At 40.9% G+C, this 15,992-nt stretch overlaps 1 protein-coding gene across 1 annotated transcript; it reads right to left on the bottom strand.

Moving 5' to 3' along the window:
* Positions 1–846: 846 nt before the first annotated feature.
* Positions 847–15,005, bottom strand: LOC137626687 (ionotropic receptor 21a-like). Its single transcript, XM_068357699.1, has 6 exons — positions 14,955–15,005; positions 6,959–6,968; positions 5,407–5,536; positions 3,961–4,141; positions 2,045–2,232; positions 847–1,231 (listed from the first exon to the last, which is right to left on the bottom strand). Exons 1-6 carry the CDS (start codon positions 15,003–15,005, stop codon positions 847–849), a joined length of 945 nt encoding a protein of 314 aa, XP_068213800.1.
* Between the last annotated feature and the right edge of the window lie 987 nt (positions 15,006–15,992).

Raw genomic sequence — 15,992 nt, 5'->3', positions numbered from 1 at the left:
AACATTTGGCATCACCAATCACAGAAAATGCCACATTCACCAGACTATCCACCTTTCCTTTTTCCCATATAACAGTAACAGATATAGCAGTAGTTTCATGTCATTGTAACACTCTATCCACCTTCGATTAGATATCATATAAGTTAAAAAAGGAGGGGATATAGTCTCACTATTTCTATCTCTAAGGTCTTTTTAAAAAACACAGAGTTATAACCTTTTTGCACCAACATCTTCTAAGGGTGAGTTAGTACATATCCATTTTTGAGTCTTTCATCTGATCCAGATCTTCGTAGTCCTAACTTCTTTGGTCTTAAGCTTGTCTGCCTAGCATAGGTATATCACATCTACATCTTTCTTCACCAGTCTTTCTCTACAACTTGGTCTCTAAACAAACTATGTCCATTTCAAAAAGTATTAACGTAGTTTCTAAGAAACTAGATTGGTAATAATCTTGTGCTATATTTTAGCTAAGCTTAATATTCATAATCCTAACATCATTGTTCTTAAGCTTTTCTACCTAGTATAGATATATCACATCTACATTTTTCATCACCATCCTTTCTCTTCAACTTTGTTTCTAAACAATTTATGTCCATTTCACAAAGTACTCACATACGTTCTAAGAAACCAGAGTTGTAACAATCTTCTGCTATCTTTTTCGAAGGATAAAAGGTTGATTTTCATATTTTTTGGAGACTTACCTAACCTGATATTCCTAATCATAGCTTCATTCTTTTGAAGGCTATCTCCATAGCCTAGGTTTGCATGCTCTATACTTTTCTTCACCAATTTCTAAAGGAATTAGGTCCATTTCACAAAGCATTCACATACCGTTTCAAAGTAGCCTCAGAAGTCATCCATAGCATCGTTGTACCACTTCTGTATGAGTCCCGCTTCCAACATCAACTGCATCCCAACATCAAATTTGTATTTCCAGGGGGCATTTTTTTGGACCGCATAGGCCAGGTAGCCCAGATATAGCTGCTCTTGGAAGCTGTAGACCTTCGCACCATGGCCCAGCTTGTTGTACAGGATCTTAACGTAGGAGTAGGTCTCGATATGGGCGTGGGTTCCTACCAAAACCCTTTTGATGCACTGCTCCTGACCGATGTGTTCCCACGTGTCGTAGGGAGGGACCATGTCGAGGATTTTGGACAGCGCCGATAGGACTGGGTGCTTTGACTCGGCAAGCGCCTCCTCTACGAATTCACCATAGTCTAGCATGCACAGTCTGTGCACATGGATGTAAGAAGAGAAATAAGGGAATTCTCATAGAAATATGTAGTTGTAAGAGCAATACCTCGGCCTGTATATATCAAGGTAATAAGAGTTATACCTAATATATGTGCAAAACTTTTGGTTTTTTGATATAGCACTAAAGCCTGTTTCCATAATATACATAGGAATATTTCAGGTCCAACTATTGAGAAAAAGCTTAGTTTTTCCTCTGTGAAATATATGAAATAAAAATAGATTCAAACCATTCTGAAATTTTTTTATTATTATCTAAGTTTAGAAAAATATTTGTCAATTCCTAATAGTGTGTATTACTGATAACAGATAACCCATATGTTTATTATTTGAATATCTTTTTTCTTATACTGTACAGGCTTACTTTCCCCGATTTCATAATCATGGTTACAGTCAAACCTGTTTCAGTTGGATGACCTCTATTGTAAAGTACAAAATTCCTAACTTTTTTATTCATTCTTTATTTCATTGGGTTATTCAACAAAAGTCCTAAAACCCTCACACTTTTTCTTCCTCCCTACCGGTATCCCTACATTATGGGGTTGGTTGCCTGATGTTCCCTCTCCAATGCCTTCTATCAAAGGCATAGTCTTCACCAAAACTCTTCTCTCCATATCATCCTCCACCTTACCCTGCCATCTTATTCTCTGCCTCCTTCTTGATCTTTTCCCCTCTAAAAGGCTCCTCCAAGTCTTCCTCATTACCTACCCACCGTCCATCCTTAACACGTGCCCACACCCTCTCAGTCGTGGTTTATGAAACCATGTCTGATGCTAAACCCCTCACTCCTGACTTGTAACTGCTTTTGGATATATCCAGAGCCGTCTGAAGCTTCGTTGGAAAAACCGGTACCGTAAGGACTGCGATTAGGTTGCACGTATAAGATATGTTGATGAACCAGGATCCCAGCCACCAAACCAAGAGGAAGTTTCTCATACGCCTTTTTTTGGGTACGGTGTCCATAGGGTTGGACAGGAGACTCTGAAAGAAAGGAAATTATTATTATTGGTAGACATAGTATTACTAGATAAGCTAAACCCATAGTTGAAAAGCAGTATACCCAGAACCCAAGTGATCCAACAGAGAACTCATCCAAGTGAGGAAAGAAGATGAATGGATCATATAATAAGAAATATTGAATATAAACTATATATAGACTAGTTTCATATCATCCTCTCCCACATAAACATATTCGTTGCAAGTCTGAACTTCTGAAGTTCCACCAGTTCTAATGCCTGATTAAGAAGATCCTTTAACAATCTGGTCAAACCAGCAATAAAAACTTCTAGAGTACTGTGTAGTCTCGAGTCCGGTGATGAACAAGGCAAGCCTGTTATAATTAACTGCATACTGAGAACTATGTACAGGATGGTACACTCTAGTAGGATCTAAATACGAACAATAGTCCGAATTTTGAAAACATTTATGCATGAAGAACTAACTGAACGACGGAGTGAGAGATTAATATCAAGATCACGAATAAAATAACTTATAGACTCTAAGTTTTTGTCGAACAAATAAGACACCTGAAATACTGCTTAGTATTGATCCTCATGATAGAGAAGGCATGACTATTAGGGATAACTGCATGCCTAGTATTACGAATAGGGTAGAACTGTCCAGGAAGATCTGAATGTAAAGGTTGATCAGAATTTTGGAAAATCTTATCCAACATGCATAACAAACGAATTGAACGACGATGCCAGAGATTAATATCTATATCCAGATTAAGAAATTTAATAGACCGTAAATTCCTGCCCAGTAAATTAAGATAAGAATCAGCAGCTGAAGACCAGACAAGAGAACACTACTCTGGACAAGGTAGAATGATAGAATTAAAACATACTCAGTATAGATTGATTACCGAAAATCTTAAAAGATTTTCTGAAAAGTAAATTTTCAATCGAGGATCACAACTAAAATTTCAAAGGAGTCGTACATAGCCGAGGAAACTTTATCAATTCAGAGATCTGAATGTAGAGGATCCACTATCCTAGACTTACTTGCAATCATACTTTGGTCCCTCTGTTCTTTAACTTACAAGATGTCCTCTACACTATATTTGTTAAAACAGAAACTTACGGTCTATTGAATTTCTTATTCCTGATCTACATATTAATCTCTGGCTATGTCATTCAATTGGTTCGTTATGGATGTTGCATAATACTAGGCTTGCAGCTTATTCTAACAGTCAAGTCTTTCGCATCATAAGGCTCAGTACTAAACAGTATTCTTAATGTTTTATTTCAGGTGACACCAAATTGTAGAATGATCTTCCTAATCGGGTAGTTGAATCAGTAGAACTTCAAAAGTTCAAAACTTGTAATAAAGGTTTTTATGTTGAACAGGCTATTATGAGTCTTTGTTATAATGTATATATGAAATATATATTTCAATGTTGTTTTGGTTCCTGAAATATTTTGTTTTTATTGTTCATTACTATTCATATAGTTTAATTATTTCCACATTTCCTTTCGTTACCGGGCTACTTTTCCCTCCTGGAGCCCTGGGGATTATAGCACCTAGGTTTGTATCTTAGTTAATAATAATAATAATAATAATAATAATAATAATAATAATAATAATAATAATAATAATAATGCTACAGAGTAGAAGCTGACAGCATTAAACTCTAGATACTGGGGTTAATCCTATTTTTAAAACAATTATCTTAAGATTACTGATCTTCATTGACATTTTCAAACCCACCTGCATAATAATGATGAAATTTGTGATGAAGGATGGCTCCTCCATGTGGTCGAGTAGGTGATATGTGATGGCAGAGCAGGACATGGACAGGATTATGGCTCCCCAAACCCACCAAGAGAAAGGAAACAGGATGCTTTGCCACCTGGGGAGGGGTAGTGGTACTTCGAGTATCATTCCAAAACTGCAAAAAAAAATGAAAGAATACATTAGTTACTCAAAATTTAACCATCCTAGAGGAAAGCATAGATATATTCCTTCGTGAATGTAGTTCCCTGGGACAGGTATAGACTTTCTTAATAATTTTATTGTCAAATTGATTTCATTTATAGAGGAAAAGGAATACGATATGATGTTGCTATGCACTGCGTAAGGACAAGAGTAAACTTTGTAAATTAGTTGTCAAATTTATTTTATTTTGGGGGAATAACTGTTTATCGTGGTGTGGAATATGATATATAACTAGTCCTACGATTTGTGCTATAGTCATTTAGTGTTACTTTTCTATGATTGAAGCCATTTAGGAATTGAAAACTGGGTTAAGACATATCTTAGGGTAAGCTAGGGTAAGAGCAGTATAAGGAGGACAAAGCCCTTACCCCCGGAAAGTAAGGATGCAGTTAATGGGAAACAAGGAAGAATAAACTATTTTAAGAACAGTAACAACATTTAGATAAATATTTCCTATATAAACCATAAAAACTTTAACAAAACACGAGGAAGAGAAATTAGATAGAATAGTGTGCCCGAGTGTACCCTCAAGCGAGAGAACTATACCCCAAGACCTATTCATTGGAGTCTTTATTTACTTAGTAAGTTTGCCGAGAACGACCTCAAGTTTTGAATTCATTATACAGCACCTGATGGGTATAGATACTATAGTCACTTGTGACTCACAGAATTAGGGAGGGAGTTCTGAGTTATTTTTTTTTCTTTTTTTTAATGAAATACATTAACCTAAATATTATAATGATGATTATCTCCTCAAATTTCAGTTTTCTTTAATTGTAATTACCCCAGTTTATGCAAAGGGCTCAGCCATTTTACTAATGTGGAACTTTTTTTTCTTTTTTTTTTTAGTATTATTTTGAACATTTCACACCCAGTTTGTTTCAGTCAACTTAAATTATCTATATATTTCTATAAATAGAAAAACCATCCTATGTGTAATCAAACTGTTGGTAACCATAGGTGGTGCTCTTATGGTTTTTTTTTTCAGTATTAATTTCAACATTTCACACCCAGTTTGTTCCAGCCAATTTAAAAGGATCCATATATTTCTATAAAAAAAGAAAAAACACTTCTATTTATATCAAAACTGTCTTCCAAGTTTTAGCCAAGATATATCTACAGAAAATAGAAAATTACTGATCAAATTTCAAAAGCTTTACCTACAGCTTAGAATACAAATATCCTTTCCCAAACCAGTGACCCAAGTCTTTGACTTACCCTTCTCTATAATAAGGAACTGTGAGGTCAAAATTGGCACTCCTCTCTGGTGTAATTGTGGCATAGTTGATGAACACATCATTTTCACCTCTTTGGATTGAGTCGAATATTGTGGTCCAGAGGATGTTTGCTGTTGGTAAAAAAATATGAGTGATAAGAAAGTTTATAATGGAGTCTATTGATATTATACCACAACACACCCACATTCATGCACACACACACACACACAGATATATGTATATATATATATATATATATATGTATATATATATATATATATATATATATATTTATGTATGTATATATACATATATATGTATATATATAAATATATATATATATACTTTTATATATATATATATATATATATATGTATATATATGTGTGTGTGTATATTTCTATATAAATATGCATACACATATGTACATATGCATACGTGTATATATACAGACACACAAACATATGTACACTAACTATATATATATATATATATATATATATTTTTGGGCTCAAGCCATGTCGTCCTGATGGAAGTTCCTATAGGGTAGCTTCCTAGGGTATATTACAACTACGGCGATATTCCCAGAGAATTTACCTTAAGGTACCAGAATTCTAACTCCTGGAGCGAGTATCCCTCGTGAAAGGGATATCGCGATATATCAGAGGACGTATTCTAGACACGTCACATGGCAATCTACATCCTGGACAGAGATTTCGTCTCGTAGGAGGTGATTGGCGAGATACGAATTCGGGAAAGAAAAAGGGGAGCCGCTCCCAAGGCTTCCCTATCCCCCGATTCGTATGCGTGCCTGGTGCCAATCCTGGCGCCATCTGTATTCCTTTTTGCGTAGCTTAACAACTCGGTGTTTTTTCCTGTTTTTCTCGCAAATCTTGGATTTATTCGACTTTTCATGGCTTCTTCGTCTTCGTCGGCCTCTGATAAGTTGAGTATAGTGTCTGTTATGTATAAATGTAGGCTCTTGGTAAAATTTTGAGTGATTAATAGGATTAATCTTTGATACAAGAGCCGTAGCCTACCAGAGGCGTCTTGGACGCTGTCGCTCGCTAGGTATAAGTTAGTTAGTCAGAGCGACATTCCTGGTTGTTTTGCTTTAATAAATTTTAGCTATTTAGCATTACATAGGATTTCCTTTCGTGCTTAGTATTATTTGGCGAAGTATTCGCCATTCTGGCCTACGCTAGGCCATGTAGCCTAGTCGTTTGGTCCTAGTACTTCATGCATGATTAAGGTTTTTCCGAGTGTAATTAAAATTTTATTGAAGCTTTAGGCTATATTTTATACATTTTAGACTGTGTGGAATATTTCCAAGATACTATACGAGTGAGTTTCGGTGAATTAGGTAATCGTTCTCTTGGTGCCTAGGCTAGTTGCTTATGGAGCCTTAGTATACTTTATCATACTCCCCGGTTGCTTTCTTTTCTTTGGAGAAGGTATGCAATCCCTTTCCCTCTGTTTAAGCCTTGGGCTTTTCCCTGAGTGGTTTTTTCCGAAATTTATTCTCGATAAAACTATTCTAGGGTGTTACTGTACCTTCCTGTTCCTGTAGTTATGGTTCAAGAGGGACAGAACAACAGAGTTTTTAGTCTGAGTCTGTGTTGTCTGGCTTGGGGCTGAGTCCCCCTCGCTGACCTAACACATACAAAGGGAGCTTAGCTGCCTTAGGTCACTACCGAAGGTTTCTGTGGATATGATTCCTTTTTTTGTGATCTACCAGACTAGTCCTGTTGCTGTTCTCGCGGGAGGATAAGTTCTTCCCTTGGGAGTAGCAACGCCTTCCTTGCTTTGGTGCTCTGGAAGCTGGCAAGTATTGCTGGCCTTTCCCCTTAGATCTCCCTTAGGCTAAGATAAGTTTCTTAGCTGCGGGTGATCTGTCACTAAAGCAAGGTTGGCAGGACCCTCTTGTCCCTTCCCCCTCTTTCTTCATACTGTACTGTACGTCGTTCTACATCTGGACCTAGTATAGGTTAGGATGTGGAATTGACTCAGCCCCTTGCCGCCCGGCAGAGCTGGCCGGCAGGGGTCTTACTGTACTGTACGTCGTTCTACTTCTGGACCTAGTATAGGTTAGGATGTGGAATTGACTCAGCCCCTTGCCGGCCGGCAGAGATGCTAGCCGGCAAGGGTCTTATGTTTTCGAGTGCTGCCCGGACCTCTCTTGGTCCCTCATCCATGCCTGCCGGCAGAGCCGGACGGCATGGGTCAAGGAAGCCTGAATTAGTTTCTCCCCTTCCTTATATGCACTCTTTCGGTTGCCGGGCTTGGAGGTTGTGTACACTCTTATCCCGGCATCCATTCTATTTTTCTTCTAAGTGCTGTACCTGTCCCGGCTGCCGGCCTATAAGGCCGGCAGCCGGGCAGGTGTAGTCCTCTGGTTCTTTTGCTGCCGGCTGGCATCGGTCTTGTACCTTTGCCGGCCGGCTTATGTCAGCCCTTGTCTGCCGGTCACCAAGAGTGTGGCCGGCAGCTGGGTACTACCTTGTGTAGTTGCTGCCCGGCAGCCATTGCCGGCCAACACTGGCTGTTACCGGCTGGCAGTTGCTGCTGACCGGCACAGGCATTTGAACCAGAGTGCTGCCGCCCTATAGCTGTTAAGTAGTATACTTTAAAGCTAGTTGTGGTGTGTGCCGGCCGGCAAAGGCAGGCAGGCACACATCCCCCTATACTTTACTAGTATTCTTCTGTATAGCATATACAGTAAGAGGAAAACTATAGTAAGGGTTTTGGTACAGCACTGTGTCTTCTAACACTATTGTGTTTTCTTGCACACCCCTTTGCTGTTGCCCTCAGATAGGAAGCTGAGTTCTTCCCTGTCTATTATCCAGGATTTTAAAATCATTGCTTAGGTGTGAGCTCCACCTGTTTCCTCTGGAAACCTTGCATTGGTTACTCTAGAAGAGATAAACCATTTTTTATTTTATTATCTGGAAGGCTGATACAATGGGTTGTGAGGAAAACACAAGTGTGTGTCTTTCCTTTCTGAATTGTTATGCTATACTATGCATATCCAGTGATACATAGTTCACTTGATACTCATGGAAATTTCTTCTCTTTACAGAAGGACACTCCGAAGTGGGGAAGTGCTTTCTGCAATGTCAGCAGCAAGAACCTCTGCGGACATGAGTTTTGTAGGAGACACGCAGCATACGCTGTCTCCAAGGATGATCTCCGGTATTGGGACCCTCAGGTATGTACTGTGTGCACTAACCTGATTAATGAGGGACCTGCGAATGCAGTGCCTTGCAGAATCACATGGGCCCCAGAAAAAGCTCAATGTGAAAGACCTTCCCTTGTGGTCAGATGCTAACCCATGGAGGTATGCTGAGCACATGCCGATGACAACTGGAAAGATTGTCATCTCGGATAAGCTGGGCTCAGTTCCCCTGGAGGGTGGAATTCTGGCCCAGCAAGGCATCATATCCGGACTGTTATGTCCGGCTGAGGAAGGAACCAGCTTCAAAGGAGGAGACAGAGCCGAAGGAGGTCATAGTGATGGACCATGCTAAGGCTCAAGCTCTACTTTCATCCTCGATGAAAGAGAGGGGCTTCTCTAACTCAAAGGTAGCTGCATTGAATAGGAAGCTCCCTTCCTTTGTGTCCTCGCCTACTAGAGCCTTTCCCCTTTTTACAGAAAGGGTTTCTGGCTGTACTAAAAGCAATCGAGGCCGGCAAGTCTTGCCCCTCCCTAGAGGAGTGTAAACCCTTGTCGCTGGCCCTGCCTATGGACCACAAAGACTGGAAGGACGTCCATCTTACGTTCTCAGTGGGAAAGTTGGAGGTTGATATTGCCGGACGTCAGTTCGGCAAGGACTTCCTAAGCTGTCTGACTTTCTTTTGCGAAGTGAGTTCGATACAAAAGAAAGACTGACTGCCTCAATGTCTCTTCAGACTACTCTCGAGACGATGGCAAGTGACCCCAAGGTCCATGAAATGTTCATGGTAGTGGCCAAGCCTCATCTGGCCACAGTGACGAAGGACCTTTATGGCTTCGTCAAGGCAAGGAGAGCTTGTAGGGAGTTCGTGTTTACCTCGGCTACGGTGAGGCACGAGCTAAAGAAACTAATCTCCTCCAACATTTGGGGAAAAGACCTTTTTCCCTACCGACTTGGTCAAAGAAGTTGTTGATAAAGCCGCCTTGGAGAATAGAAACCTTCTCCAGAAGTGGGGCCTGGCTATCAAAAGAGAGTCTTCCCCGGATGAGGGTCCTCAACCAAAGAGGAAGACTATGAGGACTAGGCTACCGTCTCGGCCAGCCAAGCCTCTTAGACAGCAACAGCAACTGCAATTGCCATTGCCCCCTGTGCCCCAGATCGTGGCACAAACCCCGACCACCTTTCAGTGGGTACCCCAGGCCGTGTCGACACAGTCCACGGCATTCACCCCAGCGTTCAAAGGGCAGTCTACTTCCTTTCGAGCAAAGCCTAGAGGAGCAGCCAGAGGCTCGTCTAGACGCCCCTCAAGGGGAAGGGGATTCAGGGGTGGTCGTGGTCTGGAAGGCAAGACCTCAGGACGGCAGTCCCAGTGAGGTGATACCGGTAGGAGGGAGACTTCTGAAATTTCGGGATCGGAGGACCTTCGATCCCTGGGCCCACAGCCTACTCAAGAATGGACTGGGCGGGAGCTGGTACAGCACTCCATCCCCGTGCCTTCGGTTTTTCCAACACTCCACCCCCGTTATGGAGAAGTACGTTCAAGAACTGTTGGAGAAAAAGGGTGAAGCCCATCAATTTCTAAGGGAGGCTGTTTTGTGTTCCCAAGAAAGACTCGGAAAAGCTCAGAGTCATTCTGGACTTGTCGCCACTTAACAAGTTCATAGTGAATTGCAAATTCAAAATGCTAACACTGCAACACATAAGGACCTTACTGCCCAAGAGGGCATATTCCGTCTCTATAGACTTGTCAGACGCCTACTGGCACATTCCAATTAGCCATCGACTCTTCCCCTACCTAGGGTTCAGGCTACAACGAAGACTATACGTCTTCGGAGCCATGCCATTCGTGCTAAACATAGCCCCAAGGATTTTTACGAAGCTTGCGAGCGTAGCTCTCAAACAATTTCGCCTAAAGGGAATTCAGGTAGTAGCCTACCTGGACGACTGGTTGGTGTGGGCAGCATCCGAGACAGAATGCTTGCAAGCTTCCAGTCAAGTGATCCAGTTCCTAGAGTACCTAGGCTTCAAGATCAACAGAAAAAGTCTCGACTTTCTCCATCTCAAAAGTTCCAGTGGCTGGGAATCCACTGGGACCTTTTGTCACACCGTTTCTCCACCCCGGCGAAGAAAAGGAAGGAGATAGCGGGTTCTGTCAAGAGACTTCAAGATTCCGAAAGGATATCAAGACACGAGCAGGAGAGAGTACTGCGCTCTCTCCAGTTTGCTTCGGTGACAGACCCAGTGCTAAGAGCACAGCTAAAGGATGCAATCGTAGTTTGGAGAAGTTATGCATCAAACGCGTGAAGAGATCTGAGAAGACCAGCCGCTTCGGCTAAGTACTCTTCTCAGGCCTTGGTCCCAAGCCAGACATCTAAAGAAGTCAGGTTCTTCTTCAGCCACCTCCCCCGTCGGTGACGATTCACTCAGACGCCTCGAAGGAGGGATGGGGAGGTCACTCTCATCGGAAAAAAGTCCAGGGGACTTGGTCCAGGCTATTCAAGACCTTTCACATAAAACTTTCTAGAAGCTAGGGCAGTGCTCCTTACCTTAAAGAAAGTCTCCCCGCGTCATTCGATCCACATAAGGTGGTGATAGACAGCGAGGTAGTTGTGAGATACTTGAATCGACAAGGATCGAGGTCACCACCTCTCAACCAGGTGATGTTGGCCGTCTTCCGATTGGCCGAAAAGAAGAAGTGGTACCTGTCGGCAGTTCACCTTCAAGGAGTCCGCAATGTGACAGCGGACGCTCTATCCAGGTTCACACCGATAGAGTCGGAATGGTCCTTAGACGCAGGATCATTCTCCTTCATTCTGAATCAGTCCCAGAACTGCAGATAGACCTCTTTGCGACGAAAGACAACAAGAAGTTGCCCCTGTACGTGCCCCGTACGAGGACCCCTTAGCGGAAGCAGTGGACGCGATGTCCCTCGACTGGAACAGATGGTCCAAGATTTATCTGTTCCCTCCTCACAACCTTCTGTTGAGGGTCCTCAACAAACTGAGATCCTTCAAAGGGTAGCAGCAATAGTGGCCCACAAGTGGCCGAACAGCGTGTGGTTCCTCCTGGCATTGGAACTGTAGCTGAAGTTTGTACCACTACCAGATCCAGTTTTGACCCAGCGAGTCCAGAAGTCAACTGTCTGCGCTTCATTACAGAAAACCCGGACCCTGCAGCTCATGATTTTCTCTCCTTAGCGGTGAGAAAGCGTTTCGGGATTTCGAAAGCCAGTATAGACTTCCTTGAGGAATATAAGTGCAAATCTACTAGAAGGCAATATGAGTCATCTTGGAGAAAATGGGTGGCCTTTTGTCAAGGCGAAGATTCCGCAGGAGATCTTGACAGACTTCTGCTTATCTTTTTTCCCCACCTCCATGGTCAAGGGTTGGCAGCGAACACGATTTCAGCGTGTAAGTCTGCTTTGACAAGACCCATTCTATATGCCTTCCAGGTCGAACTAGGTAACGAGATCTTTAATAAAGTCCCGAAAGCCTGTGCTAGGCTCAGACCTTCAGCACCTCCAAAGCCCATTTCATGGTCTTTAGACAAGTTCTTCATTTCGCTTCTCTGTTGAGCAATGAAGAGTGTGCGTTAAAGGATTTGACACAAAAAGTTATTTTCCTATTTTGCACTCGCGTCCGGGGCCAGGGTTAGTGAGATTGTAGCCTCTCGAGAGAGGCAGGTCGTGTTCAGTTCCTGGATGGGGAAGAACTGAACCTGTTTCCGGATCCTACGTTTCTCGCCAAGAATGAGTTACCCACCAACAGGTGGGGTCCCTGGAGAATCTGCCCTCTGAAAGATGATGCATCTCTATGTCCAGTAGAATGCCTAAAGGTCTATCTTCATAGAACTTCAGACTTCAAGGGTGGTCAACTATTCAGGCGAGAAACATCAGGCTCAAATTTATCCCTGAATCAACTCAGAGCGAAAATCACATATTTTATTCGCAGAGCGGATCCTGACAATACACCCGCAAGTCACGATCCGAGGAAAGTTGCCTCATCCTTAAATTTCTTTAATTGTATGGATTTTGAACATCTCCGTTCATACACTGGCTGGAAGTCTCCCAGAGTGTTCTTTCGCCACTATGCGAAGCAAGTAGAGGAACTAAAAGAGATCTGTGGTAGCAGTGGGTCGCGGTGTTAACCCTACTGTTTAACTCTGCGAGGAACAGTGGTCTTAATTGGGACGATTAATTCCAGGGTGAGTGTGTAGTTACATACTGTACTACAAACTAAGTGAGGGCACTGTGTTGCCCATCCAGACTGTTCCATTTCCGAAGGTGAACCTAGCATAAGTGCACACATGTGTGCCGAGCGTTTCTAACGCTAATGTCATTGATTTGTAATACAGGCTTTTATGACTTTGATACCTCGGTATCTTAAAAGTGGCATCTAATGTTTTTTCTTTCAGACAAACAAGCTCTGTTTACTATCATACTTATGCTTCAAGTTTTGGGTTATCCTCTTCTTATATATATATATATATATATATATATATAATTGTGGTTAACCTGTCTATTTATTGCCTGTCAATAATCTGGTTCTTGAGAACCTTGCGTCTCCTTCACCTGTGTCAATTTATTGGTATAATTGAGCATTCATTCTATGTACCTTATCAGGGATAATTCTAATAGAATTGTTCCTTTATGCAAGCTATGTTGCATTGGTTTTCCTCCTATGCGGATAAAAAACCTTTGTCCAATACAAGTATTGTGCGGAAAACTGGTCGATATCTCATATTGACGCAGTGGTCCTTTACAAACTATGCTTTACTTAATATAGGGCGAGACCACTATATTAGCTTGCCTGGTATTCATACATATATATATGTACTCTTCGAGACTTTTCCAGAGTCTAGTAGGACTCTTCCCTGTAGGGGGCAGGAAGCTCTAACATAGTTTATAGTTAGTTGAAAAGATGTATAACGGTAACATCTTAGGTCTCTAGGTCTAGTCGACCGGGAAAAAATTACCTCCGGGGAGTACGGCACGTTCTGAGAATCCACAGATACAGTAATGCTCTGGTACACTTCCATCAGGACGACATGGCTTGAGCCAAAAAACGGATTTTGAGCGAAGCGAAAAATCTATTTTTGGGTGAGATGGCCATGTCGTCCTGATGGACCCGCCCTTGCCTTTCTAAGAAAGGGCTGTAGGACCCCTCCCTACATACAGTATCTGTAGCACCTCGTGTACGCTACAAGGAATACAGATGGCGCCAGGATTGGCGCCAGGCACGCATACGAATCGGGGGATAGGGAAGCCTTGGGAGCGGCTCCCCTTTTTCTTTCCCGAATTCGTATCTCGCCAATCACCTCCTACGAGACGAAATCTCTGTCCAGGATGTAGATTGCCATGTGACGTGTCTAGAATACGTCCTCTGATATGTCGCGATATCCCTTTCACGAGGGATACTCGCTCCAGGAGTTAGAATTCTGGTACCTTAAGGTAAATTCTCTGGGAATATCGCCGTAGTTGTAATATACCCTAGGAAGCTACCCTATAGGAACTTCCATCAGGACGACATGGCCATCTCACCCGAAAATAGATTTTTCGCTTCGCTCAAAATCCTATATATATATATATATATATATAAACAGTATATAAATAAAAATATATATATATATATATATATATATATATCTATATATATATATATATACACACATATATTATATATATATATAAATATATATATATATATATATATATATACTTACATACATAATAGTAAACAGAATTAGATTATAAAAATTAAAATGCCACTATCTCTAAAGGAAAAGTATTTAATAAGATGGTCCTACGAGTAATAACTCATATTCAGAAATTTGCAGCATTACTAAAGCCTTAGAACAAAAGCTAGTTACAACTCAAAAGAATGATGATGGGAATAAAACTAACCGACAGAAAAGGATCAACATGTAACTGCGAACAAACTAAAGTAGTGGATATTTTAACAATTTTCAAGAAAGAGAAATGGATAATGGCAGGACATATAATGATATTGACAGACAATAGATGTACATTAATATTAACAGATGGTTCCCTAGAGATGCAAAAGAAGTTTGGGAAGGAAAAGGAGATGATGGATTGACGAGCGAAGAAAATTTGCTGTTGTGGACTGTCACAGAAAGACCATAAACAGACGCAAGTGGAAGGAATAGTCTGAGGCCTTTATGCTGCAGTGTACTAGTAACAGTTGATGATGATGATGACATATAAACACACATATACACACACATACATATATATATATATATATATATATGTATATATATATATATATATATATATGTATATATATATATATATATATTTGTATATCAACTTACAAAGAAAAAAACAGGTATTATGAAAACTCGTTTACAAAACTAACCTTGGTGGCATATTTGAGGTCGAACTTCAACCAACGTTTCAAAGAGTCCATGATAAAGTAGTTTCTATCTATGCATGTTTATGTTTGTAATAAAAGCTAGAATATATCCAATATGGAGATTCAAAGAGAAACTTATATGTCCCACTGCAGTCAAGTAATATACAACTACAACATTCAACGGGTGTTTATTACTTCCATACAGGTGCATTCAGTGACCTGTCATACAGGAGGGGACCCGACAGTTACCTGTACGCCCTTTCCAAGTTTTCTAAATCATTTGAGGACGCGAAGGACACTTGTGCTCGGATGCCTAATCACCGATTGGTCATTATTAAAACGATGGCCCAGTTTGAAGTTGTCAGGGGACTGGGGAGGGACGCAGGTAATTTTAACCTCTCTCTCTCTCTCTCTCTCTCTCTCTCTCTCCCCTTTGATGAATTTTCAATTGTAATGGATCTTTTTTGAAATGGACAAATCATCCAAGATATAGATATTCAGACTTATATGTCACTTAATAAAGATTTTCTAGTACAAAACCTTTGACAGAAGGATAAAAAGTCTAATCTCTCTCTCTCTCTCTCTCTCTCTCTCTCTCTCTCTCAAATAGACCTTAAAAATATGATAAGATGCAGACCTTTAATCATCAACATTATGTTTAATTGGATCTCACGTAAGTCATTCTAATAAATTATTACAAATAATTGCTATTAAAAGTTTATACAAATTAATTTTTAACATTTCCAGATATTAATCTTAGCTTTTTACTCCATAGTAAAACATCAGCATGGTTCGTTATGTGCTAAAAACATATTTTCATTATACTCTATGGGTCAAAGTCGACCCATCAAAGCTGTCCAGAGTCTCTCAATCCTCATTTCTAATACAGTCCCATCTCCACCCACGAAGTAGTCGGACTTCAGATCCTATATTTGCGTTGTTATGTCCATGTGACCCCATGTTCCTAATTTACCCTATTTTACCTTAGATTTTCCTCTTCAGGTTACAATAACTTATGGGTCGACTTGACAAACACACTTC

Source organism: Palaemon carinicauda, chromosome 34, assembly GCF_036898095.1.
Source record: "Palaemon carinicauda isolate YSFRI2023 chromosome 34, ASM3689809v2, whole genome shotgun sequence".
NCBI classification, from domain to species: Eukaryota; Metazoa; Arthropoda; class Malacostraca; order Decapoda; family Palaemonidae; genus Palaemon; species Palaemon carinicauda.
This window is presented reverse-complemented; position numbering and strand designations above follow the sequence as displayed.

Coding starts and splice junctions, on each gene's coding strand:
- LOC137626687 (XM_068357699.1), bottom strand. CDS start 15,005: ATGGACTCTTTGAAACGTTGGTTGAAGTTCGACCTCAAATATGCCACC. Junction 2,233..3,960: donor ATTTCATCATTATTATGCAG/GTGGGTTTGAAA, acceptor CCTTTCTTTCAG/AGTCTCCTGTCCAACCCTAT. Junction 1,232..2,044: donor ATATCCAAAAGCAGTTACAA/GTCAGGAGTGAG, acceptor CCATGTGCACAG/ACTGTGCATGCTAGACTATG.